This window comes from Rhinolophus hipposideros (genome assembly GCF_964194185.1).
Source record: "Rhinolophus hipposideros genome assembly, chromosome: 17".
NCBI classification, from domain to species: domain Eukaryota; kingdom Metazoa; phylum Chordata; class Mammalia; order Chiroptera; family Rhinolophidae; genus Rhinolophus; species Rhinolophus hipposideros.
This window is the reverse complement of record NC_138063.1, coordinates 13,272,773-13,298,212: the sequence shown is the minus strand read 5'-3', so window position 1 is coordinate 13,298,212 and position 25,440 is coordinate 13,272,773. Positions and strand designations below refer to the sequence as shown.

General features: G+C 46.1%; 1 protein-coding gene across 13 annotated transcripts in view; it reads left to right on the top strand.

Annotated features, from left to right (window-relative positions):
- NEDD4L (NEDD4 like E3 ubiquitin protein ligase) overlaps positions 1 to 15,836 on the top strand; it is a 315,839-nt gene extending 300,003 nt beyond the window's left edge. For all 13 annotated transcript variants that reach the window (XM_081079103.1, XM_081079104.1, XM_081079105.1 and 10 more), the window contains 6 exons: positions 1,782 to 1,842; positions 3,454 to 3,513; positions 4,027 to 4,134; positions 5,478 to 5,574; positions 6,096 to 6,168; positions 10,586 to 15,836. In XM_081079103.1, the coding sequence (XP_080935229.1) occupies positions 1,782 to 1,842; positions 3,454 to 3,513; positions 4,027 to 4,134; positions 5,478 to 5,574; positions 6,096 to 6,168; positions 10,586 to 10,688 (502 nt within the window). In that variant the 3' untranslated portion in view covers positions 10,689 to 15,836. The remainder of the gene's footprint in view (positions 1 to 1,781; positions 1,843 to 3,453; positions 3,514 to 4,026; positions 4,135 to 5,477; positions 5,575 to 6,095; positions 6,169 to 10,585) is intronic.
- Positions 15,837 to 25,440: the final 9,604 nt, after the last annotated feature.

The following is a 25,440-nucleotide window of genomic DNA, read 5'->3' as shown; positions in this document are numbered from 1 at the left end:
ATTGTTTCCGATATTTGTAATTTTCTTAACCCAGTCTCAGCCTCAGTTGGTGAAATAAAATGTTGAGTCCTTTGGAAGTCCAGCTGTTAAGTAATCCTAGTGCATTTATACCAGGCAGAAGGTCTTTCTCTGTTGGGCACATCACATTTTCAAATTTGGTATATATGTATGCTTCAAGCATACAATTCTGGGATTTTCCAAGGGTTACCAGGTTGCCCTCGCTAGCCCGGGAGCAAAGACGAGGTCAGTGCAGCAGTGTTTGGTCCCTGGGTCCTGGTTTCTGCTCATCTAACAGGCTCCGGCTCTGGCCTGGCTCTTTGTTTGATTCAGCAAGCTGGGGCTTCTCCTCTTTTCTCAGTGTGATTGGTCAGTGGACTTAATTTGGAGTGTTGGCATCTTTTAGTGTGATCTGCAAAGGAAAACCTACTGCCCTTCCTACTTAGGAGGAAGTGGAGAGGGTTGGAGTCTCTACTTAGAGACCCTGACAATGCGTGGAGCATTACATAGCAGACTTCTTCTCCACGCCCAAGTTCAAATATTGCTGAGCTTAATAAAACACAAGAAGTAAGATACTGCCGTTCTTCCCTGTGCACATTAATTGGCACCCTTGTTCTGAACTTGGACAGTCTCAGCAAACAGACAGCACCCTGGAAGACACCACTGTCTTCATTCGGAAAGTACAGGCTTTGAACAGATTTTAAAACCACTCCACCCCAGGTGACTGGGGTCGAAAGTCTGAGGATTCAGACATTGTGATATGTGTTGTGCGTCATTCTTTGCAGTTCATTCTTTTAGGTTTCAAATTAGGTGGGTGTGGGGTCAGGCAGAGTTTCAGCTAGCTTCACTGAGAAAAAGGACAGTTGAAATCTCTACCTGCTCCCCGACTCCTGTATTTCTCTGGTGCAAGAAGAAGGTTATTGGGCTAATGATTGCAGCTCTCGGCACAGTAAAGCCTGATATGGCTGGGCAGTGCAGGTGAATAGGGCTGGTCCTCGAGAGCCATCGCCGCGGTGCCACCTTGTAGGTGAGAGCCCTTTATGACAAGGTCCTTGTGCTATCTCATGATAGAACACTTCAGATGAATCCAGAGTTGATTCACCTGGCAATACATTCTGCTGTACACTAGACACTGTCAGAGGGAAACTGGCTTCAGTGGATTTCTGTTGCTTAAAGAGCTCTTACCATTAGTTCCCCAAATTTTGGTGTAAAATAGTGTAAATATACACTAAAAAATAGTGTAAATCATTTTGCTGAGAAATTATAAGTCATTGTTGAAAATCAGTACATTCGATACGTGAATGAAATAAGCATATGACAATATATGTTGTACTGGGTACCCCCTTTTAAAATATATGCATACTTGTGTGGGTGTGTATATATGCGAGTTAGTGTGTGTGTGCTCGTATTGTGCACATATATGTATGTATTTATACCCCATGACCTTTCCCCCCTTTCTCCATGTGGTCACATTTATAAAGCAACTTGATCAACTAAGGCTTGATGTGGCGGGGGGAGGAGGGGGAAGAAATTAACTATCCTTTGAAATCCTCAGTAAGATTTTAGATTTTTCACATGTGTTCCAGTTACACCCGAAAGAATTAATAAATAGTGTGTGCCTCAGCACCAGACGCCCCCCCCCACTCCCCGGCAACCCCTCCCATGTTTTGCCATTGTAGGGATTTCTCTCCCCTGTCTGATGAGAAGCAGTCACAGGTGTGAAGAAAAAAAAATGAGTGCTAGTAATGACGAAGGTGGTTAAACACTCCCCTTGTCTCCTGCAGCTTAGTCATCCAATGGAGGTTTGTGAACAGGGTCCAGAAGCAAATGAACGCCTTCTTGGAGGTAAGCTGTGCCCACTGGGATTCTCTACCTGTAGTCACAGGTTGAGAGAGGATGGCTTTTCTCCTTGAGGTGGGGTGGGATGGGCATTATCACGCGCTCGAAGACGGGCATGGAGTGGGGACATGGCAGAAAGGTCAGGACTGCACAGCTCACCCCACTGACCCGGCCCTGGGATGGGAGCCGGGTCCTGCACTGCCGACCTTTCATTTGTTGTCTTTTGTTTAGTGTTCTCTTGCTTTGCTTCTCTTACTTTTAAATTTGCCTGGGCAGTTTTTCAAGAGAACTTTTTACAAGCTTGATCCAGAAGGTCAGGTTTCCCCACAGAGGCTAGACCCACTGGCTGTCCCGCTTTTGCAGGCAGTACGCAGGCGAAGGCTGGGAGATGCCTCTGTGCCTTGTGCTGTGGGGACAGGTTCTCAGAATCGGAGGGCTCGGGGCTTCGTAGCATAAACCAGTGCCCAGTCCTGTGCCCACCCCACTGCCAGTGCCCTCCCCCCTGCCTTCATGTCTGCCTTCAGAGCCCCTCAGAGCCACCTTTCCTATGTAGGTCCATGTGAAACACAGTTCCTTCAGCTGGCTTTATACCTTATACCGTGCCACCTGTGCCAACGTCCACCTATTACAGGGCAAAGTAGGCACTTCTCAGACCCAAGATTTAACGTCAGTGACGCCCCTGGTGAGAGGCCCCTAGTGGAGAGGGGAAGGGAGGGGGATTCATCATTTTAAAAAAGGCTCCCTTTGACCAGAAGTGAAATTCCTTCTTAAATCTTGGTAATGGGTTTTAGTTACTTGGAGAGAATGTAGGAATGAGCCCCAAGCACACATTATAAATTTCCATGGAAACGAGGCGCAGTGCTCGTGGGGCCCTGCTCCTAAGCATACTCCAGCTCAGGAACCCACATGTGGTGAATACGCCCCAGCCCCCGGCAGAATGCTCAGAAATGTTCAGGAGGTAGAGGCATAAAAGGTGGTACTTGAGAGGTACTTGAGAACAGCAGATTTCATACTTTATTTAGATAAGAAAACCCAGGAAGCAGAGGCCTGGGCCCCACCCCAGGGGATCCAGCCGTACTTTCAGAAAGCGGTCACATAGGACCCAGGGGCACGGAGAGTGGCCCTAGCTCCCTGTGCTCGTTAGTGATCCTTGGCTGGGAGCCGAAGCAGGTTCCCGAGCCCCCAGTCTCTTCTGTACCGATCACACTGCCTCCTTTTGTACTTCACCAGGGCGCCTCCGCTGCCTGATCATTAAACGTGTTCTCTGGCACGTCTGTGGCGTGTGTATTTCAGGACACTCTCACTCACAGCCATGTGCCGTAAAGGGCTCTTGGACTCTGCCTGCCTACAGTAACCCATGTTTTCATAGGCTGTCCACACATGCTCAAGTACCTGAACCTTCCAGATCCTGCTCTCTTTCAAATTTTGTATATTGTGACTATGCTGTTTTTATTGGAACTACAACTACCAGCTAGCTACTGTCCCTGGCGTAGAAATCATTAGGAAAGAATGTATTTTTCTTAGCTGACCCAAAACGTTTGTTTTTCCTGTAAAATTTGTCTCTTTCAAGAAAAAGGGTGTTTAGGGTGATTGTTTTTCTCTCTCTCTTTCTTTCAGGGATTCACGGAACTGCTTCCTATTGATTTGATTAAAATTTTTGATGAAAATGAGCTGGAGGTTTGTATTGTAAACATTTTGTGTAAATTAGATTATTATTTTTTTTAAGTTTCTCATTGCTTTACAAATGATATTTTAATGTTCTCTGATCCATGATGTGCTGAGAGTAAGCTTAGGTGGTATTTCAAATATTGAGACAAATAACCTCTCCGAAGGGGAAACAGCCCCGATAATGAGCAAATATAAATGGAGCACAAGGAAATCTGTGAGCACTGTGCTCAGATTAGAGGGGGACGACAAAAAGTGATCTGGAGTGTTAATTTCCAGTTTGAAACTTTGTGGCCTGTGCAAGTTTTAGCCATGGGTCCCCCTCAGTACCTACGTGTGTCTGTGATCCGTGGGGGCAGGTAAGATTTGGAAGACGTACTTCCTTCATTTGTTTTTATGAGTTTGCCCGCTTACCTGCTTGGCACACGGCAAAGTGCTAATGCTGAGGAAAGGCCGTTTCTCTGTGTGTGACGTCTTCGGCGTTCACCTCCTGCCCCGTTTATATCTGGTCCCTCTCCTTTCTAGTTGCTGATGTGCGGCCTCGGCGACGTGGATGTGAATGACTGGAGACAACATTCTATTTACAAGAACGGCTACTGCCCAAACCACCCTGTCATCCAGTGGTTCTGGAAGGTAAGGCCAGGGTCTTCGGGGCGCTACTCCTCACCTGGGTCAGGCCCGAGGGCGCTGTGTGGCCCTCCCCGTGGCCTTGCTTTAGTCCAGCTGCTGCAAGTTGGGCTCTGGGGGAGAGAAGACGCAAATTTGAGCTAGACGCAGCCCTTCTGCTGTATTTGTGTAACTCCAGTAGACAGCTGTCCCTGGATAAGTCTGATCCTTATCGAAGTGCACTGCCTTTCCCTGACCACCGGATTAAAGCGACTTCTGTTTGAGGAACCCATTGAGTGGGATGATTCTTAAAAAGGAGGTCGTTGGACTCAAGAGTTGGAACCAGTCCTCCAAAGTGTACATAAGAATGGGAGGCTTCTCCAGCCGAAAATGGGCTTCGGGACTGACTTTTCCAAGATGCCATTTTCAGTTAAAAAATCATTTTCCCCATATTTTGTTGTCGTTGTTAATTCCAACAACCTTTTTGATCTTTTCTCTCTTTCAGTCGGCGATGGCTGCAAATGAAATTTGCTTTACTATCTTGGGGCCAATGTTTGCATTCTGTTTAGCTTGGGAGAAAAGTGAAGTAGGCATAAGTAGGCCCAAGGGAAAGACAGTAAATGGACTTTAAAAGAACAATTACGGGGGGAAAGCTGATTACTTTACAGAAATAATAAATCATATCACTTGTTTTAATTTCTGAATGCCCATTTTTAATAACATTTCAAGTGCCAGCACAAATAGAGATAAAAAGAAAAAAGCAGAATCTCAAATCCTAGTCCAAGTTTTGCTCAGTTTTGATTTTGGATATATATATATATATATATTTTTTTTTATAAGTTCAAGTAAACTTACCAGTAAAGCTAACTCAATTCTTGTAATAATTCAGACATGTAAGATACATAGATTATTTTAGAGGCCTACCCTTATCTCTTAAGGATATCTCTATCCTTACAGTTCTTCTTTCTTTTTATAAAATATTATTTTTAGAGAATCTGTCTGCAATCTAAACTTCCACCCCCTAACCTGGGCTCCCCTGGGGTTGACACTTCTCGAACCCTGTATATTTATTTATAATTGGCTTTGGGGAACTGGCAAGCCTCACACACAGAAACTTGAGCTCAGTGCCATCCAAGAGTTTGCTTTTTATATCATTTATTTTGACTTATTGGCAGAAGAAAGAGACGTTATGATCTCTCACTCTCGGAGATGAGAGAGGCCAGTAGTATGGTGGACATAAAAAAAAAAAAAAGACTTTTCAGAGTCAACTGTCTAGGTCTTCCATTGCCATATAAAGAAGGTTAAGTTTCCCTGTCTGCGATGTGTGCCGAATGTCACGTGGGGATATAATGACCTGCCTCTGTTTGTAGGCTGTGCTGCTGATGGACGCTGAGAAGCGTATCCGGTTGCTGCAGTTTGTCACGGGGACGTCCCGAGTACCTATGAATGGATTTGCCGAACTTTATGGTGAGCAGGATACTACCTCTCTTTTGTTTTGGTTTATTTTTAAAGAGTAGATTTTGCAGAATCATCCACGTGATTATAAACTGAATGCTTAAAGGACCCCTCACCTTCAGGAAGCAGAATTCTTCAGTCCATACTATAGATTAAAAAAAAAACAAATCACACTTTCTGCTCTGCTTAATAAAGGTCACATGTCATTTTCTCCCACCAAAAGTAGTTCCAAATGTAAACTCCCAAGGTGCAGCTAAAAGGCGGTAGCTGTCTGCACCTCCATATGTGGTTGTGTCTGTGAAGCTTGGCTTGATTCCATGCTGGAGGTGACACGGAGTCTGTGTAGTGAGGTTGTGCAAACCTCCTGCTTCCCCCAGCGTTAAAGAGTAAATATTATGCTACAGCCCTGGACGGTGTCCCACTCACCCTCCTTCCTTTTTCGTGAGTCACACCTTAGTTTTGCTCTCCTGCTCTGAGCACTCTTAGCATTTCTTTTTCTTTTTCTTTTCTCTTTTTTTTTTTTTTCTGTCTAGGTTCCAATGGTCCTCAGCTGTTTACAATAGAGCAATGGGGGAGTCCTGAAAAACTGCCCAGAGCTCACACATGGTGAGTGACAAAAAAGCACAGTTGTCAACAAACTGTATTTTAAATACTTAGCTTGTTTGCTGCAAGGTTAGAGGCTACAGAAGGCTACATTCCCTCCCCAGAAATAGCTTAGAGTCTGAAATGTGAGTGGTGCCGACGAAAACATAAATTATACAGGAATGCTGATAAAGCTTAAAGCAAGCTTTGAATGGACCTGGTATGTTTGGCACATGTAGGGTTAAGCCCTCGACGCTGTGGGGAATTCCTCCTCTCAACCCCACCCCTCCCTAATTACTCTAGGAAGCAGAGATTTCACTAATATTCATCGAACATGGAGATGATGACAGCTCCTAAATTCTAAACAGATGAAGTGTTTATTCCAACATTAAATTGGCTTCTTAGAACTTGGGATACAATTCCCTGTAGGAACATTGTTTTTAAAAGGCTTTCCAGGGCCATCAATCACCCATAGGTCTCTGGCATTTGGTAACAATCTGACTGTGGCCTGAGAATGGTAAGAGGTTTGACACAGGACCACAGCCCAGGGAGATAAGGTGGAGCATGGCGACCTCCAGGATGCAGGGCAAGGAGGCGGGTGTCCAGTTTCTCTGAAGAGTTATGTGAAGCCAGTGCAAGGATGAACTTGGCAGCGCTCAGTGCCCTCTTACTAATCCAAGTTCCAGTTTCCTCGCGTTGGTGTTCCCCACAGGCTTTTATTTCTTGCTCTTTGGAAGCGAGTGGAAGTGGGCCCCCTGGAAATGGTGAGCCACACACACACAGCCCACCTTTCCTCATGAACCGCAAGGGCTTCATGGCCATACAGGGCCACTGAGCATGCCGTGGTGGAGATCAGAGTGCCACCTGGGAAAGAGTTCTCATGGACGTGTTTTCGTGAAAAATTGGCTTCTGTTTGAGACCCTCACTAGAAAGAAAGTTTCTTCTTGTTTAAACCATTCGTACGGCTGTGAATAGAATGCATGCGTGACCGTTGCCCCATCAAACCATTGAAAGCAAGCTGACTCCAGCTAAAATTAGCGAACACCCGGAACAGTCCTTGTCTGTGATTCTCTGCCTGTATTCTAGGGGAGACTATTTTGGTAGTTTGGAGCTTTTATTCTAAACAGTCCCAGACTCAAATGTAGTTTTTCTGGGTTGTGATAGCCTTTGTTGGAGAGGCAGCCAGCACTGAGCTGAGCCCAAGATTGGGTGTTAATGGACAACTCCCAAACCCATAGTCTAATAATGAGAGATAGAGGTAAGAGCCAAATGACCGGACACAGCCGTCATCCTTGGGCCAGGCACTCTTTCATCTTTATGGCAGCCTTATGGTATAAGGTTCTCATTCCCATGGGCCATGGGGAAGCTTGCCCAGGATCCCACTGTTCAGATTCCCAAATCACAGGATTTGAACTTTGGTCTGCTACAGTTAGAATCTGCATTCTAACCATGACACTAGATCTAAAAAAATATTGATGCCAGGGTCCCATCCACAGAGGTTTGGACGTAGTTGATCTGGGGAGTGGCCTGGGCCGTGGGATTTTCAGAGCTCTCCCGATGGTTCAGGCAGACAGCGAGAGTTTCAAATCAGTGCTCTTTCCTAGGAAGGACCAAGGCCTGCCTACAGGAGGAAGGCAACCCAGTGGGCTCTCGCCTGAGCCTCTTTTCTTCTCTGTGTGTCATAGAAATAAAGCAACCAGAGAGGTTTCCTAATGATGCTCTCGCCAGACTGCCACCTTACCAGAGGAGGCTCATTGCAAGCAGCACTGGCTGGCAGGGCTGGGGCTTACTCTGTTTGCTCTGCTGTGTGGCTCTCTCCCCAGCCTGGACCTGGTTCGTACTACCGTGTTTCCCCGAAAATAAGACCTAACTGGACAATCACCTCTAATGTGTCTTTTGGAGCAAAAATTAACATAAGACTCCGTATTATATTATTATATTATTATATTATATTTATTATATAAGACCCAGTTTTATTTTACTATAAGATTAATATTAACGTTTGCTCCAAAAGACGCATTAGAGCTGATTGTCTGGCTAGGTCTTATTTTGGGGGAAACATGGTATAATGTAGGAAACCGGCTGGCTGCTTCATAGCAACAGTTCCACAATCAAATTTAGCCATATACTTTGTGTGTGTGTGTGTGTGTGTGTGTGTGTGTGTGTGTGTGATTTTCTCCATGCTTTATGAAAATGTAAAATACACAGTTACGCTTCAAAATGCAAAGCTGATTTACCAGGAGAACAAAAGCTGGGTGATCTGGTTCTTTCTCAAGACTGCTTTCCATAAACCTCTCAGATGTAATTATTGAGTTTCTGAGATGTAAAGGGCTTTATTTGTTCTCTCAAAGGCCACTGCTTGCACATTTAAAATTATACTTTACTGAGAATCACAGACCTACCTGCTCTTTGAGATTGACTCTAAAAATAATCTTCCACGTGAAGACACTGAAGCCCACTAAGGATAATGAGGTCACACAGTTAATGGCAGGCCAGAGCCAGACCCCAGCCCCGTCACCTCACAAGTCACAGTAACTAGCACTTATTAAGGAGTATGTTCCTGGCATTGTCCTAAATGCTTTATGTGATTTAACTCAAATCACCTTCATAACAGTTCTAAGAAATGGGTCATACTCAATGGGAAAAACGGTTACAGACATCGAAGAATACATCTCCAGACCCCACAGAGATTGCAGGTCCTGGACTGTGAAATACTAACCTAAAATTCAGACGAAAGCCACCTTCTGTGAACAGTTCTTTTAAGTACAGTCTGCAGACATGGAGTATTTAGTACTGGTAAAATAACACTCGAGATGATTATCAAAATAAAAACCAAAAATTTGAAACTACTTTTAGGATTCCTGGGTAGCTGAGAACTCCAGTTTGAGAGGCAAGTGTTATTCTCTGCTATGTCTTTTAATGTTTAGTGGACATTAAGAAATCTGAGAGCTCAGTGTCTCTTATTAAACATTTGAGGGGTTGTTAAAAGACCCACCATGGACATGTGTCTATTTCTTTACTGCCACTGATAATCATTACCTTTTAAAACTTGGCACCATATCTCAGTGCCAGGAGGAAGCAATTTTAAATGCTGAGGCCCAAGGCAAACAGTGGTTAGAGGTGGGTTTCGGACTGAATAGCTGTTCTGCTTACTGTGTGACCTTGGACAAGTTACCTAACCTCTCTGTGCCTTGAATTCCTCCTCTATAAAATAAGGGTGAAGCGTTAACTGCCTTACAGGGTGATGGCTGGGCTTTAATGAGGTAATAAATGAAAAGTACTTAACAATACAAGGGATAAATGCTCCTTGAACGTTAGCCCTTATTAAATCATTAGCTGTGGCAAGGGTGTATAGCCATTTTTCATGACAAGTACATGTCAACAGTCCACCCCCACAGCCATGTATTCTGTGAGGGGCTCTAAATCTTTGCACCTCATGCGGGCACTCAGTGAATGGTGAGTGAAGGATAATAGTGGTCACCATCTTTGGGCGTTTGCTATGTGCCAGGCACACTTGACATATGTTCTGATTTGACCCCTTTAGTACCCTGAAAGCAATTTCCCCTTTGCACAGAAGAGCAGCCAGACTCAGGGAGGTGACTTGCCCAATGTCAAGGGGCCGAGGCAGATTTGGAACTTGCTCTCGTAGACAAGTGTGCTCCCTTTGTCTGAAGGCCTCACTACCACCAGGGTGATTTGTAACACCCTGAACGAAGCCTCCAGCTCTTTAGACTTGGTGAGAAGGCAGCTTTTCACTCCAAATGTTGGTTATGTCCCTGACTGTGGTTGGAGGAGGTAGCTTAGCATTAGGGTTCTGGAGCAGCAGACAGCCTGGCTCTCGTCTGGAGTCTACCGTGCAACCAGAGTGAGAGCTCGGGCACAGTGACCTGGCCTTTCTGTGCTTCGGGAACCACATCTGCCAAACAGACAAAACACTACCCCTCTCCTAGGCCTGCCGCGGAAACGAAAGGAGTCACTACATGAAAAAGCACTTGGCTCACGGCCTGGCGCAGAATACATGCGAGTGTTAGAGTTAGAGAGTGTTAGAAAATGTGACACAGCCTCCATTCCTCCAGAAGTCCTGATGAATAGATTCTCTTGTGTTTCAAAGGTTTTGAAATCTGGGAGTGTATGTCAGTTACCTTGCCTCTCGTGTCTCTGCCCCGACAGGATTTTTCCAGGATCCACATCTCGCTATAGTAGAGACAGGTCTCATGGACTATTAGAAAATTCTTTGCTCCGTAGGTTACATAGCCTAAGTGGTGAAGACGGCGTCATCGCTGGAATGTATTTTTTGATAATCAGAATTTGGTTAAGACATTTCCATGCTCTTGCTCCAACACCAAATACTGCCCCCTTCTTAACCAAATCTAGGAAAACGCTGTTATAACTAACGGGTAATAACAATGGCTTTTTACCTACACTTTTGTTACTGTTGCAGCTTTAATCGCCTTGATTTACCTCCATATGAAACCTTCGAAGATTTACGGGAGAAACTTCTCATGGCGGTGGAAAACGCTCAAGGATTTGAGGGGGTGGATTAAGTGCCCCCCTGCCTGGGGTAGTTGTCCATCGAGCAAGTCCTGCTTGCACTTTCGAATTTGCCTAACAGACTTTGCAGAGACGGTGGCAGAAGAGCAGTTGCACAGCGTGGCTCGTGGAGCAGAGCCTTCACCTGGCACTTGCTCAAGTTCAGACGTGGGAACCCTGTCCCAAGTCGCGTTCCTGCCTTTTCCACCGCAAATTATCAACTGGTTGATGTGTACACTAATTACATTTCAGGAGGACTTATTCTATTTATGTTGTGCCTCTGTAGGCAAAACCCTTAATAAATATTTTACATACTTTATAATGACAATGAATGGAATTAATCACCCTGCAGGTATAGTATTACAACTCATGTTTACTCTTTCAAATGATTTAGACCGATTTTCCCATTTCATTTCATTATAATTAAAGATGTCTCATGTACTTGGAAAAGTGAGCATATTTTTTTTTTTTTGTATTTGAATTTCATACCAGGTTTAATGTCTGTGACATTTTTATTTTTGAAGTACGTTAACACCCTACCCTTTGACTTTATTAGAATTGGAAGGCGGACTTTTGTCCAAAAACCTTCTTACAAGTAACTTGAGAGACTTTAAAATATAACATTAAGCATAACGATCATTTTTTTTCCATACTCAGAATGAAAACAAACTGGAGATTGCATTTTTTTTTTTTTTGTACAAATTGAGCATAATAGCTGCAGGCTGGGAGAATTGTACCAGAGCATGACAAATTTTGTGTTGACTCAAAGGCATCACACCGTTATTCCTTAGAAGTAATTACGTGTGCTACAACACATTTGAGACAGGGTTGGAATGCCATTTCTCATAGAGAAATGACTTAGCCCTCCTGACGCTATACAGTCGTTCTTTTATTATATTTTCCCCTTTGCTGTTCGTAGTAGAGACATTTGAATGAAACTTGGCAGTGCTTGATTTGAAACTGTGGAAACCAGGTCTGTTTCGTCTCCTATTTGTACACGTTCGCGAATAGCTAAATAACCAATTTTTGTTCTAACTGCACCAATTCTGAAGGCACTTTATGTACTACATGGAGGTCATCCCTGGTTTTGTTTATGTGTTGTTTTGTTTTTGTTTTTTCTATTGTAGACATTCAATGTGACGATTCGTTGTTCTCCCTGCACACATATTTCTGGTGCAATATCTTATCAATAGTGAACCTGGCTGCTGGTGTACAAAACAAACCTGGCTGTAAAGCTGAGCCTACAGATCTGCCCCCACCGATCGTTTGTGATTTCTCCTCAAAGATGAATTTAATATGCACTTAATCGAACCGGTTTTGTTACCTGTGACATGTTGCATGCTTCGATCCTGTGTGTTGCCTGAGCTGTGTCTGTCGTGTGCTAGATTAACAGTGAGCATAAAGACATTCGACTCGCCGCGCTCAGGCCAGGGAGCCGGGCTGGGCCGGGCCTCGAGGGTGTCCTCGCGGTTTGATTCTTTGCCGCTTGTGATTCTTCGTTGCAGAGTTCTGTCGTGTTTTAAGAGAACACCTGAGGTAGTGTGGGCATTCAGCCAGCCTGCTGTCCTTTTTCACCTGTCCTAGAGCCTGTCGTGGCAGTCAGGGGACACTAGAGATGTGGTCTCTTGCCAGTCAGAAGTAAGACCAAATCTGGTGGTTTCAGGTCCTGCCTTTGTTTCATTAAAAAAAAGGACCTTTTGGTATAAGAAATTCCATTTTGGTGGCTTGTGAGCAGCCGTGAAGGTTTGTGGTTTTAAATGAGTTGTCTAAAGGGGTGCAGAGATCTGCGGTGTCTGGAAAGTGGATTGCTAGAGCTAAGGATTGGCTCCCTTTTTATATTGACTTTTATTATCTAATAGTGATCAGAAGACTTAGCAATTGAGTACAGTAGGACCTCAGTTTCCGAACGTCTCCAGTGATGAACATTTCGGTTTACGAACGCCGTAAACCCGAAAGTAAATGCTTCGTTGTTCGAACACGCCTCGGAAGTCGCACACGTCACGCGGCTTCCACCGAGGGCAAGATCCTGAGGCCCAGCTGTCAGCTGTTTTCGAACATTTCAGAACTCGAACTGTCTTCTGGAACAGATAACGTTCAAAAACCGAGGTACCACTGTAGTTAGACAAAAACACCATTGCTCATTATTTTTATCTGTTGGTGGGATTTTTTTTCCCCTTTGGTCAATATAACAAATGTCTCGGGCTAAAACCCCCTCGTTGCAGCCCCTCTTGCTTTCTTTTGAAGACTCATGCCAAAGCCCGGATGGGTTCTAAAGTGATCATGTGACTGTAGGGGGAGAAATCCAGTGATTCTGGTATAAGAACCAGGGTTCTTTTGTCGTTTTAAAGCTGCATATTCAAAATCAGAATATTCGCTAAATGCACATTAGGCAAAGTATTGAAAATACAAAAGGAAAAAACCATCCTAAGGTCATTTCTACGCCAGGAACAGATGAGAATTATCGAAATATACCCCAATGAACACTTGAAAGGCAGTAATTGTGAATGACAGTTCTGTTCATCTGTCCTTCAATATCTGATTTCCATGACAGCTGAAGAGTGCTGGGTTTGGGGTTTGTTTTTGTTTTTTAAGCCAAATAAGGTTCTCTAGTTCTCAGCAATTCTCAGTGTTTCACTCTTGGTTGAAAATAGTCATATAATCTTGTTGTCTCTACATCCTGATGACCACTCTCCGTCATCTTCAAGACGTGCTGACAGAGGGCAGTATAGAAAAGGTTCTGTGTAAAGAGCAGACTGATGGGACATTCCTTGGGCCTCCCTTGACTCTGGTCACCAGGCCAGGGGGTCCGAGAAGTGATGCTACAGTGTTCTCCTTCGTAGTGATGCCACTCCGAAGTCTAGTGTCTCTATAACCTCTGTTTTCTTAGAAATCACGTAAATGCAGTTTTTTTCAGTTGCTGGAAGAAGGTATAGTTATCATGGGCCAGTTTGTCATGAGGTTAAGAAGTCAGTTCCAGAGTTTCCATACTGGATGTTGAAGGTCTTTTGACACCAGTTATCACAACTTTCTATAGGTCCTGGATATTTCTCTTCCTGCCCCTTGTCGGCCTGAAGATAAAGTTGGAAAGTGGGCCTCGTGGGATTAGCTTGTTTGCTAATTAGCTTCAGGTGGTTTGCTGCCTTTCTACCTGGTGCCTCTGGGACAGAAACAGTGAGGTGTTTGGCAGTTGTATTCAGCTTCAGTGCTCTTTTCTCATTCGCCCCCCACAACCATAGCGTTTTCCATTATTTACTTTTCTGTAGCCAGTCCTCTACCACATCACAAGAATGTAAGATGCTACTTTGATTTTTGTTTCCATGGCCCTTTGGTAGCTAACGTCAGGTAGTCCCTAAGGTCAGATGGTGAATGCCATAAAGTGACCTGACATGGATGGTTTCTCCCACCACATAAGGATGCAATGACAGAGTCTCTAAGAAATGGTTAGCAAAATATTTGAACCACTTTCTGCATCTCACATTGTTAAAACAGACAGCATGTACCCTTGCTGTTTGATCTTGCCCGATCCAAATTGGAGCTCTTGAAAGCCAAGTGCATAAGCAGTCAATTACTAATTGTTGAACATTTGACTAATATTTTCCTAAGTCTTGTCTCTCAGCTCTGAAATTTTAAAATCTATAAAGAGAGCCTGGGTTAATCAATTCTCAAGCCTCTCCCCACTGTATGTGCAAGCTCTCCTTTCTTTGCCCCTTTCCTCCTCACCCTGATTCTGTGCCCCCTACTGACGGAGGGGAGGGGCCTGCTGTCTGGTATCATGCTCCGCCTTGCCAGTAGGGGGTACTGCTGTTCAGGGTAACTGCCTAGCCTGTTCCCTTCCTGACCCCCCAGGAGATCATGCATTCTACCTCCGTCTCATTCAGGCTTCGGGGTACATCCTGATAAGTCATGTCAAAACTGCCAATTGAAGGTCTGGGATACGTTTTTAAAAAATCCTTATAAACTCCTCTTTGTACTTTAGGTTTTAAAACTGGGAAGAAAATGTGATATGCTTTGGACCACTTTTTTTAATTTATCTAAGCCTTAATGAACAGTGTATATACACTTACACACACATGCACACACACACACCCCAGAGTTTTTCAGTGTGTCAGAGAAAATGCCGTAGCATTAGGACATGAGCTTTGTGTAATGTTTTATAGAAGAGGAGAGCTTTCTGTGTGTGTGAGGTTTTCCAAGAGACGTCATCTTTGGTTACAGGTGTTACACACAAAGCAACGCATGTTTAAAATGCATGTCTGTTTGTTGGTGAGTCTGTTTGTAAGGAGTAACAATAGGAATCTAACAGCATTGACCACAGACCTCTGTGTACTGCGTTCTCAACCTTGTATCCGTGCATTGAAAGCCTTTCTCGTGCCCATAACCCTGTGTCTGTGCACATCTGTGTTCCTGTAGAAGCCAGTTTGCCCCTCCCACTCAGACTGATTTCACCTAGATCGTCACGGTTTCCTTCATGTTAATAACTTTGCATAACTTTGTTCTTTCTCTACTACTATGTATGTAATATATATACATATATACGTACATATGCTGTCCAAATATATATGTATATATTTGTATAGCATTTTTACCTTTCTTGAGTCATCTGATTTTGAAAGGGAGTGAGAGCTTAGTCCCTCCTACAGTTTTCTCCAAGCTGTAGCCTGAGAATTCTGACCCTCGGAGCCCGAGAGAACCCCCAGAAGATGATGTTAATATGCTGTCATTTCTTAATTCAGGATCTATTGTCGAATGAAACATGAAAAAAAAATTAAAACTCTTTTAAGGTGAAAAGAGTTTCAAGCATTCCAAATGAATTCTCGATGTTTCATAACTTTTTATTATAAACCCACCTCCTAATATAAAGCCAAGTACTATTTGATACAGTGATTAAAAACCAAACTACTTTGAAATTTTTTAAAGACAACTTATAGACAATGCTCATTTTCACAATCCAGAGTAGCTTTAAACTGTGGTTGAATTTGATACAACATGGGAAAAGTTTTGTTTAAGAATAAATCCTTTTGGCTTTTCATTTTTCTTGAGAAATTATAGATTGTTTTCCTGACAGCAAAAGAGTAATGTGACAAAATGAAGTCGTTGTAAAGAAGTGATGCAACTTGTTAAATATTTAATAAAGAATTATGGAAGCTGGAACGTTTTCTACATCAAGTATGTGGGTTGTCTGATTTCAAGCTTGTTCGTGAATGGATAATCTGGTGTCGGTGGGTTAAATCCCTGCAGAGTCATGGTATGTTGATTTCCTTACGCTCCCGAAAAGTTCCCTACCTTTAAAAACGTCATCCAAATCTTCCCAAAACATATGGCTTAAGCTGAATGGGATGCACATCGAATCTTAGCCAACTGTCGTCTTACTCAATTTGAGAACTAATGACCTTGTCGAGCACTTTATAACCTAGACGCGTCCGTCTCTGCAAAGGCGTATTTCTAGTCTTTATCCGACCACCGCTCCATGTATGTGAGTTTGACAAGACTCAGTCATGAAGCCCAAAGTGGTTCTCAAAAGACAGGCTGTCAGCATCCAGATGTCGTGTCCATCATCTGGAAAACTCACAGACTCCTCAACGTTTTTGCCGTTTCCTGTAGTACTGAGCCCTCTCTTGATGGCCTTCACTTGTCCCCTCAGGGACTGCCAGGAGCTAAATCGGAGCAGGACATAATGTAGTCCTTGATTTCTTGTGACTTGTCTTTTTCAGTTAACGGTGGACGTTATCTCACTGGAAAGGGGTCAGAGCCGCTGTGAACTTTCTGTGGTCTCCCTTAGAGAAAAACAGAAATGGTGGAATTAATAAAATAGGGGAATAAATGATCCTACCTCAGTTACACAGTTGCTAGGTGAACCAGCTCTTAATCTGCGATGAAATTTTATAGCCCCCTGTAATGGGTGAGTTGGGTCTCCAGGAATTCCGATTCCCATGGTTGATTCTGACGACCACATTCAAAGGGGTTCCAGGACATAAAGATGCAAAAGTCACTTGCTGATTCATGCCTTTGATGCTCCCTCACCTGCGAAAGAACACTCCTCAAAACTGCATTTGCAGAGTGATTAGGCTGTGGGATCTCTAAGCAAGTGTTTTAGGACTTGGATCGGACAAGAAAACACACTCTTTCAGATGTAGAATTCAGCACCCTGTCTCTACCTGGGGACCGCCCGCTGAGGGGGGACTGAGAAGGGTGAGAACCGGATCCCCTTCCTTTGTAAGAAAAAGGTAAATCAGCCCCAGTCAGCCTGTTCCTTCCTACCCAGCCCCTTGGCAGTGCCTCATCCCCTCCCCCAACCAGTGTCCCCATGCTGCTCATGTGCCTCCTTCCCTTCCCCCAAGTTGGTCCTGGCCACGTTCCCAACTGGACTGCCAAGTCACACAGGTCACCGGAGAGTGGTGGAGAGTGCCTCTCTGCCTTTAGGCAGAGTGACATCTCACCTTCGCTGGGGCCTTCTGGGGACAAGGCCTCACGGGTTCAGTGCTTCAGGGGAAGGTCAGAGACTGCCCTTGTGACAGCCTCACCCAGGCCCCCTTACAGGCAGAGCCCCGCCCCTCCACGCTCATCTGTGGGACTTGATCTTGAAGTTTGATCTGGCTGTTCTCAATCTCGTTTTTGGCCAAGTGCCCCAAAGACTTGCCATTTCAGCTGTGCTTTAACGCGTTGAGGGGCGCCCATGATTTGAAGTTGTGCGGCCTTCGTGCATGGCTCCGTTGTACCGAGTACAGAGCCACGGAGAGAGCGACTCAGGGTTGAGATGGTAGGAGCGGAGGGCGCAGGCTCTCTCCCCAAGGGTTCTGCTCACCTCACCGTACCCCAGTGCTTGGGGAAAGCCTGTGGTTGCTCCCTGAGGGAAAAGCTGACTTGCAGACAAATCAGCTTGGAGGGGTTGGAGAGCACTGCCCTGGACACCACACCCAAACCCACAGACCGGGCACTGAAGGTGATTGAGGGGCGCCTAGCCCTGTGATGAAAGGACAAGGAAACATTTGGGCAATGTCTAAGCCACACCCTGCCCTGCGAGTTTTACATACAGTGCCCGGAATGAGGAAGTCAACACTTTTCAGTCCTGCTTGGCCGTGTCCAGACTGAGTGACGAGACCAGCTAAAGGTGGAAGACTGCACGGCGACGTTCACGGGGCTCATCAGGCTCGAATCACACCACTGAGAATGTTTGGCCCAGAAGGGCCTTGGCCTTGCAAGCCCTGGGTTCTTGCCCTGGGTGACTCCGCATGTGCCCGGCGCTGTTGGCCTGGGGGACCAGATCAGGTGGCATCCCCACCTATTACCCTGGGGACTGCCAGGGTAACACTGCCTTCCCCTGCAGAGACCTAAAAGGCGGCGACTGTGGGTGCCTCGTTCCTGGGAACTGGAGGCGCATGGGGAGGGGATGATGAGCTTCTCACTCTGCCCCTGTGGGATTATGGGTGCCGGTGTGACCTCATTCACTCCATCTCCTCCGTCCAGGGCTTGTCTGCAGCAAAGGGGCTGCTCATCACTAAGCCAGGATTGAAAGGAGGGGCACTACCAGCCCAGCCTGGGACAGCGACAGACCCTCAGCCTCGATGCCACTCCTGGCAAAGCTGAGCCCAGGGACATGGCCAGCAGAGTCTGACCCTTCTGCATCCACTTCGGTCAGAAAACCCTGCAAGCACCTCACGCTGGTCTCATTTCCTAAACCATCGCATGGAGAGAGACAGCCCAGCACCCTCAGCCTCGGGGTGGGGTTAGGGCAGATGGGCCCTGTGTGGGGAGTCAGGGCACAGAGAGGGTGCTGGGTACAATAGGGCCCTACTGCCCCAGACAGCCTCTCAGCATCTTGAAGATCCGGATGAAGACTCGACACCAGGACAATTTAAAGAGCTTAAATCAACCTCAAGGAACACATCCCAGTTGGGGGATAAATCTTGGCAACCATCTGCAGGAAATTTTGTTCCTTCCTGGTTGGGGCCAGAGCCCACCGCCCCCTCTGACTGTCCCCTTGTCTTCCTTCAAATTCAGGAGAAGCCCTTGAGCCAGAGTAAGGGCCCAAAAACACTGGAGTGAAGATGCGGTTCGTCGGGATGAGGGCTCCCCACCCCAGCACATCAGCGCTTCGGCATGTCAACAGTAAACGCTGGTGTTTGGAGATGGAGTCGCTGGTCCCGGGCACTGAGGCAAACCTGCGGTGTGGTCACTTGCAGAGTGGTGATCTGCGCCCAGGTCGAGTGGCACCCAGCCGCCACTCCATTACTGCATTCCAGCCCGTCCACCATCCCCTGCACCAAGCCTCCTCGCAGAGACAGGAGCCCACACACTAGTTTACACTAAGATATCAATGACTGATGAGACCAAACGCATGACTCCTTGCAGAAGTATTTTTATTTTAACCGTACTCCAAAGAAAGAAAATTTGAAATTATGGCACTTAGGGACCAGCACACTGAATAAGGGGGAGTTTTTGAGGGCAGGGCCCCTGCTTCAGGCCACAAAACCCATTGTGCATAAGGGACAGCCACCTCCCAGGAAGCCACACTGCCTCTGGCTGCTGCGAGACAGAACTCTCTCCACCCTCACCAGCATGTGCCTCTCTCTCCAGTTACCTTTCAGGGCAACACAAACATATCTTGGCCCAATTGAAGAGAGTCAATCCTGTGAGGGCTGGATTCTCTACCCCAGGAACTTGATGGCACTCTAGGATGTTGCTGTAGTTTTTAAGGTTTCTGTTTGATAAAGGATCTAAGATGTGAACTTACCTTTAATATTATTTGTGGCAGAAAGACTGGGTTTGGGGCTTGTCTTTTGAAGTCTAGTTGTTTAGCTATCTTACAAATTCTAAGACCCCTTCTGCCTCTGGGGGGGTCTTCTCACTCCCTGTCACCTCCCCCCAACCTCAGTCCCCCTTCCTGGACCTCCCTCAACAGTATTCCCCGCTGGCCCCACCTCCTCAGGCCTTCTGTGCAGTCTGTATTTACTCAGAAGATCCTTGCTTGTTCATCAGTTGAGATTATCAGGGGGACATACCCTCCCAATGGAATGAGTGTTTAAACAAAACTCAGGCCTTTGAACCCCAACTCCAGTTAAAAAGTAACAGGCTGGAGACTGGATCAACAGGAGACAAATATTAGCTGTGGGGGCTGGAGAGACACAGCATTGGGAAATACCCATTGCTGGTGACATGGAAAGAGCAATGGTCATACCTGTCTTGGGGGGTCCAGGAACCCCCAAGGACCCTGTGACCTTGGGCCACTTTCTTGCTCTGCAAGCTGAACATTGAAGCCAGCAGCCCTTCCGATAGCTTCCAGAACTCCCTTGGTCTGTACGATAGTCTACTGACTGCACATCTCACTTTCGTCCTCTCCCAATGCTCAATACAGCTTGCACACAGCCACACAGCTATAGCCCGACTCTAGTCACCAAACTCCCTTGCAGAAATCCTTCAAAGGCTGCCAGTGTCAACTAAGGAAAATCCAAACCCCTTAGCCAGGCATTGCAGGCCATTCATGATCAGAATCCTGGCTCACGTTCCCTCCATGCCCCATCTTCACTCAAATAGACCATCCCCCCATCCATCACATCCCTTCCATTCACCCTTTGGCCTTTGCTCATACTGTTCTTTCTACTAGGAGTGTCCTTCCCACATGTCCAAATCTACCCCCAAATCAGAGCCAATCTCAGGTGTCACCTCCTCCAGGAAGCTTTTCCTGATTTCTTCCACCAAATGAAATTCCATCCCTCCTCTGAAACTACAGCACTTTGTTTGCCCCTTTCTGCCTCTTGTTGTGGCTGTTTGTATAATTGTTCCTTCCTGTACATCACCATAGGCAACCTGAAAGCATAGGGTTACAGCAGTGCTCTCTGTGCTGTGGGTGCTCCATGAAGATGTATTAAAAAGAACAGGATAGGTGCCTGGGAAATGGGGTGAAGCTGGTGCTTGTGATGAGCTTGGAGGTTGTGTATTGCATTTTGAGACTCCTCACTGGTTCCTGCCGCTGTCCGCTCCTGAATAATAATCAAACTTTGACCAGGCTGATGAGCGTCTTCCACCTCATGACCCTGCCGAGGGACCCAGTTGACTGTCCATAAGAAAGTCATGTGGGGTCTCTGGCAAGGAAACAAGGAGACAGTCAGCAAAAGACAATGACACTTCAGAAAACGATCTGCTAAGAGTCACACCGCCGTAGCCCGAGTGTTTTGGCACCTGCCAACTCTCCTTGTGGCCTAAAACATAGCAAATAAACACATTGCCATTTTTCTCTCTGCTTCTCATCCTTTCAGACACAATTTTCGAGCTTCGTATCAGCAACACTTACATTCTCGAGAGGTGGCAGTTTTCCTGGAGGTTTCCGGCGTCCGAGCCACACTTGGCTGTCTAAGCAGAGACACCTGGCAAATGGTTTCTGGTAGCTGCTCAGGGATCTCCTTTAGATGCTGACCAGGGGCGTGGGGAAGAGCCCTTTGTGCTGGGGTGGAAGGTGGTCCTGGAGGAAGTGAGCCTGCTCTGCCTTTGGTGTGGGGGTGAGAAGCTGCAGATGAGGACATCCTCCTGGGATCGTCCCAACTCAGAATGATGGGAAATTTCAGGAATTCACAAATTAGCCAGCCCCCCTAAGATTAGATGGCGGGACAGCACCCAGGATGTATGGCAACAAAAGTTGCAAAATGGTGACTGGTGGGCCATAATTTGACTGCCCATGAACTTCGTCTGGCTTTCCTGGAATTTTTGAATAGGAAACTTGCACCTAAAAGTCAAGTTTTTTCCAATTTCTCTTGAAAATGTAGAAGACCTGGCGTCCATCAGTGGGAGCTGAATAGGGCATGCCCTCTATGAATGAGGCACAAACCTTCCTGTTTGCCACACTCCCCTCCACTCTACTGTGTCACATCTGGCCCACTTCCCTCATCGTCTGCCTGGCCCGCGTAGGCACTGGAGTTTGCCACCTCTGCACATGGTCATTGGCAACTTGGACCAGTGTGAGATCTGCACTTGAATTATCTAATAATGATCCCATTTCTCGTTCCCTGGAATGGGACTGTTCTCCTTCGTTGTGACAGCACATCCCAAGGGCCTGGGGCTATTGATCCTGTATATTGGGAGCTCAGTTTCATAACAATTTCTGAGTCTTCTCAGCCCCTCCTCTTCTAATAGCTCAGCTGAGTTGGGAGCTGCCGAGGTGTCCTACCCAGTTTCCTGTCCTGGAGTCCTGCTTTTATCAAGCCTGGGAGGGGCGGGTCTGGCATCCCCCCACTTTTGATATTGTACAGGTAGAGCTTTATCTTGGGGAAAGAGGAGAAAAGGGGTATCTCAGGCGTGAAGGCATCAACCCATCCCCAAAATCTTGGAAAATTCTTTTATTAAAGGTAGTCCAATGCCCCAGAAATGCCCCCTCTTTTTCAAAGCCCTGCTCCAATGAAGAGTGGAAGAATTTCGTGGTTTGAAACATAATTTTCCCAGGCCCTACTCACCCCAATTTGGGGACAGCCTACCCAATGGCAGGCCTGGTCCCAAGGAGGAGGAACCAAAGAGCCATGTGAAATCCATGTTACAAAACCTTCCACGAATGTCTTGGAGAGTGAAGGAATGTCTCAGGGTAAGAAAGACAGGTAATTTCCTCTACAAGAAAGCGTTCATTCATTCATTCAAGAAACACTAACGGGTCATTATTGAACCAAGCATTGTGCTAGATGCTGAGGATGCAAAATGGAAATCGGGGTCTTTGACCTTCGGGGTCTATTTAGTGGCAAGGCAGAGGAGAAAATCCATAATCAGAGCAAAATGGGCTGCAGAGCCACAATCCAAAACTTGGGGCCAGGTGCGTTTTGGAATGCAGCTTTTCTTTTTTGCGTTTTACAAAAGTACTACGTTCCATATCCCATAGCTTATGCAGCATTGCTAATGGAGCCCGTCAGTATCTCTACAGCAAAGCATGTTAATATTCACACTAAGTGGAATAAATAAAGACTATAAGGAGCACGTCAGTTCAGGTCAGGTATTTGCCATCAGATGAGCTTTCTGCCCCCACGTGAGATTGCTTCATATCGATCAAAAGTGGATTTGGGAATGACAGATTAGGGACTGTGCTCCGGCCCAGAGGGCCAGGTCTGTCGAAAAGGCAGGTAAGGAATTTGTCCTGGAGGAGATATCGCTTGAGCTGAAACTCGAAAGATGAACTTGTCAAGACAGAGAACTTTCCAGCACACAGCAGATAAGCCATCTGCAAAGACTCAAGCAGCCCACGTGCCAACTAAGGCCAGTCCCAAGGGAGGCAGGGTCCTGCTGCCCAGGTGGGGGATGCAGGCACAGCAGGGACCGGACAGCTGAGCTCCCGCATCAGTGTCACCCGGGGATGGGGATGAACAGCAACAAGCCTGGGTGTTCGCCAAAAGCTTCTCGGGGAACGAAGCCCTACAAACTCCTTTGAAATAAGTTCTGCAGAAGAGTCTTATTCAGGTCGAAGTTTGAGAACCATTGATTTAGTGCACTAAATTTAATACACTAGGTAGGTGCATTATTGTTCCCATTTTTCAGATAGAAAAAAATCAAGGTACAGAGAGGATTGAAAAATCTCACCCAAGGTCACAGAGCTTGTAAGAGAAAGACCAGGTGATCTGGTTTCAGAGTCCATGCCCTGAACCCCAGGGCCGCCTTTTGTGTTGATTTAGGCCTCCCTTCCAAGCTAGAGCCTCCCTCCACCTGAAGCCACAGCAAACCTGGGGCTTTGAGTACCTGGAGCGCTGAGAAAGCATCCCTGAAGGTGCCCATCACGCCTGTGTCTCCCATTCTCCCCCCCAGGGACCTGTGCAGAGTAGGTCTCAGGGAAGGAAGGGAGCTTTGGTCTGTCGCCCTAGGGGCTGGAAGCCACAGAGAGAAGTTGACCAGTTTGCGATAAGCCTGTTGGACTGTTGGAGTCCAAAGCCCATGTTGCTCTACTTTTTATCTTTGTTATTGCTTTTCTTTCAATTGCTTCTGTTTGAGGAGATGGAGCAGAGAAGGGGGTTGGAGTCGCCTGACCGGATGGTCAAGCCTGGCCAGCAGTTTGCCCTCTTCTTGTGTCAATTCCAAAAGGCAGGGTTTGGAAATTAAGTCAACAGAGAGCTTGTCTTCATCTCCACATGAACAGCCGTTCTGCGGTGTTTGGAGAGAGTTGGGCAATTCTGGGAGGAGTGGGGTCAGGGAAAAAGTCGACTTTGACTTTTAAGTCTTTGCAGCCAGCTTTGGTTTCCTTGTTTCTATCAGCACACCTACAGCTCACATCAGAAAGAAAATGCTCCTCCCCCCATCCACCCAGCATGGAATTATGGGCATCAGAGAATGTTCTGGAACACTCTGCTTTCTCCCCTACACTGGTGTCTTTTATCCCTGCACAAACTGTCACCAAGCAACCTCTTTTTGGTGGCCCCAGCATTCTTGCTCAAGGACAACTGCTCTCCAGTGGAAGCCAATTCTGAGAGGACTGGAATCACACATGTAGCAAGGAAAATGGCCAAATGCCAGAGGGAAGCAAAGCAACCATCTACCGGGAGACTTTTAAAAACAGAGAGAACATCAGACTTTTTTCTTCTCCAAACCCTTTGCTTTACAGATAAGGAAACTAAGGCTCAGAGAGAAGTTTCCTGCCAAAATTATCCAGTTAACAAATGGTGGGGATAAATCAGAGCCCACTCACCCACCCACCCAGTTGGTTGGATTTTCCCACCTCACTGTTTGGCCTATCATTTGTCTTTAAAACTTTCTACTTCATCTTCTCAATCATCCATTCAGCCTTTTATTTATTCTTTCTGGAACTACTTCTATGACCCAAGTGATGGGCTGGAATCTGGGGCAAACTGATCACAAGACCTGTTCCTTCCTTCAAGGAACTTCCAATAAGAACCCTTCGTGGTTTCTCTGTCTTTCCTCCTTCTGCCCTTCAGAAATAGCATTGGGTGCTCCTTCACCCCTAACCGATTAAAGCAGAATCTCTGGGGTTGAAGCCCAGACATTCGTCATTTAAAAATCTCCCAAATGATGGGGTCGCTGCTTAGCTCAGTTGGTTAGAGCATGGTGCTGATAAAAATCTTCCAAATGAGTCAAAGTATGTAACCAAAGTTGAGAAGTAAGAGCACAGCTTTCGGGAGTCATGAGCCTCAATTCTACCTAATATGGCTTCCTGGAGCCTCCCTCCTGGTGGCAGAGGGAAGAGAGTGGAAGTGTCTGAGCACTGTCACAACTGTCATACCTCCTCACCTGTCACCTGTGCAAAAAGGAGGCCAATGCAGCCAGCCTCCCAGCAAAAAGCCTCAGGGCCTGTGGCCATTAAATCCAAAGAATGATTCTCTGCCATAAGCAACTCTAAAGGAAAAGAAGTAAACGGAACGGAAAAGGAGCTGGAATTTAAAATGTGCACAGAGCCAATGTGGCAGGGCCAGGTCAGTGGGAACTCTTTTCTCTTAAAGGGACCCAAGTCAAGAGCTCGCAGTAGTGGGCCAGCCGCAGTTCTGCTTAATTGATCCAGTAAATGTGCGCTGTGCTGTTAGCACTGGGCAGCTTCCTGCAAAATCACCGAGAGCTTTCACGAGAGTCAAATGTACAAAAGAAATTAGTGAAGGAATGGAGTTCTGCTAAGATCGTTGCTCTCCCTCTGCGTGCAGTCTCTGTCATTCCAAAGACTCAGGCACCTGTGAGAAGAGAGACTAAAAACATTCAAGCACGACATCTTCATCTATTGAAGAGTCATTTTGTCGCACGTGGCTGGAAGCTGGGTTTCCTAAAAGTTGCCAGCAAGTATCTGCCTCTGCTGCTGGATATTTA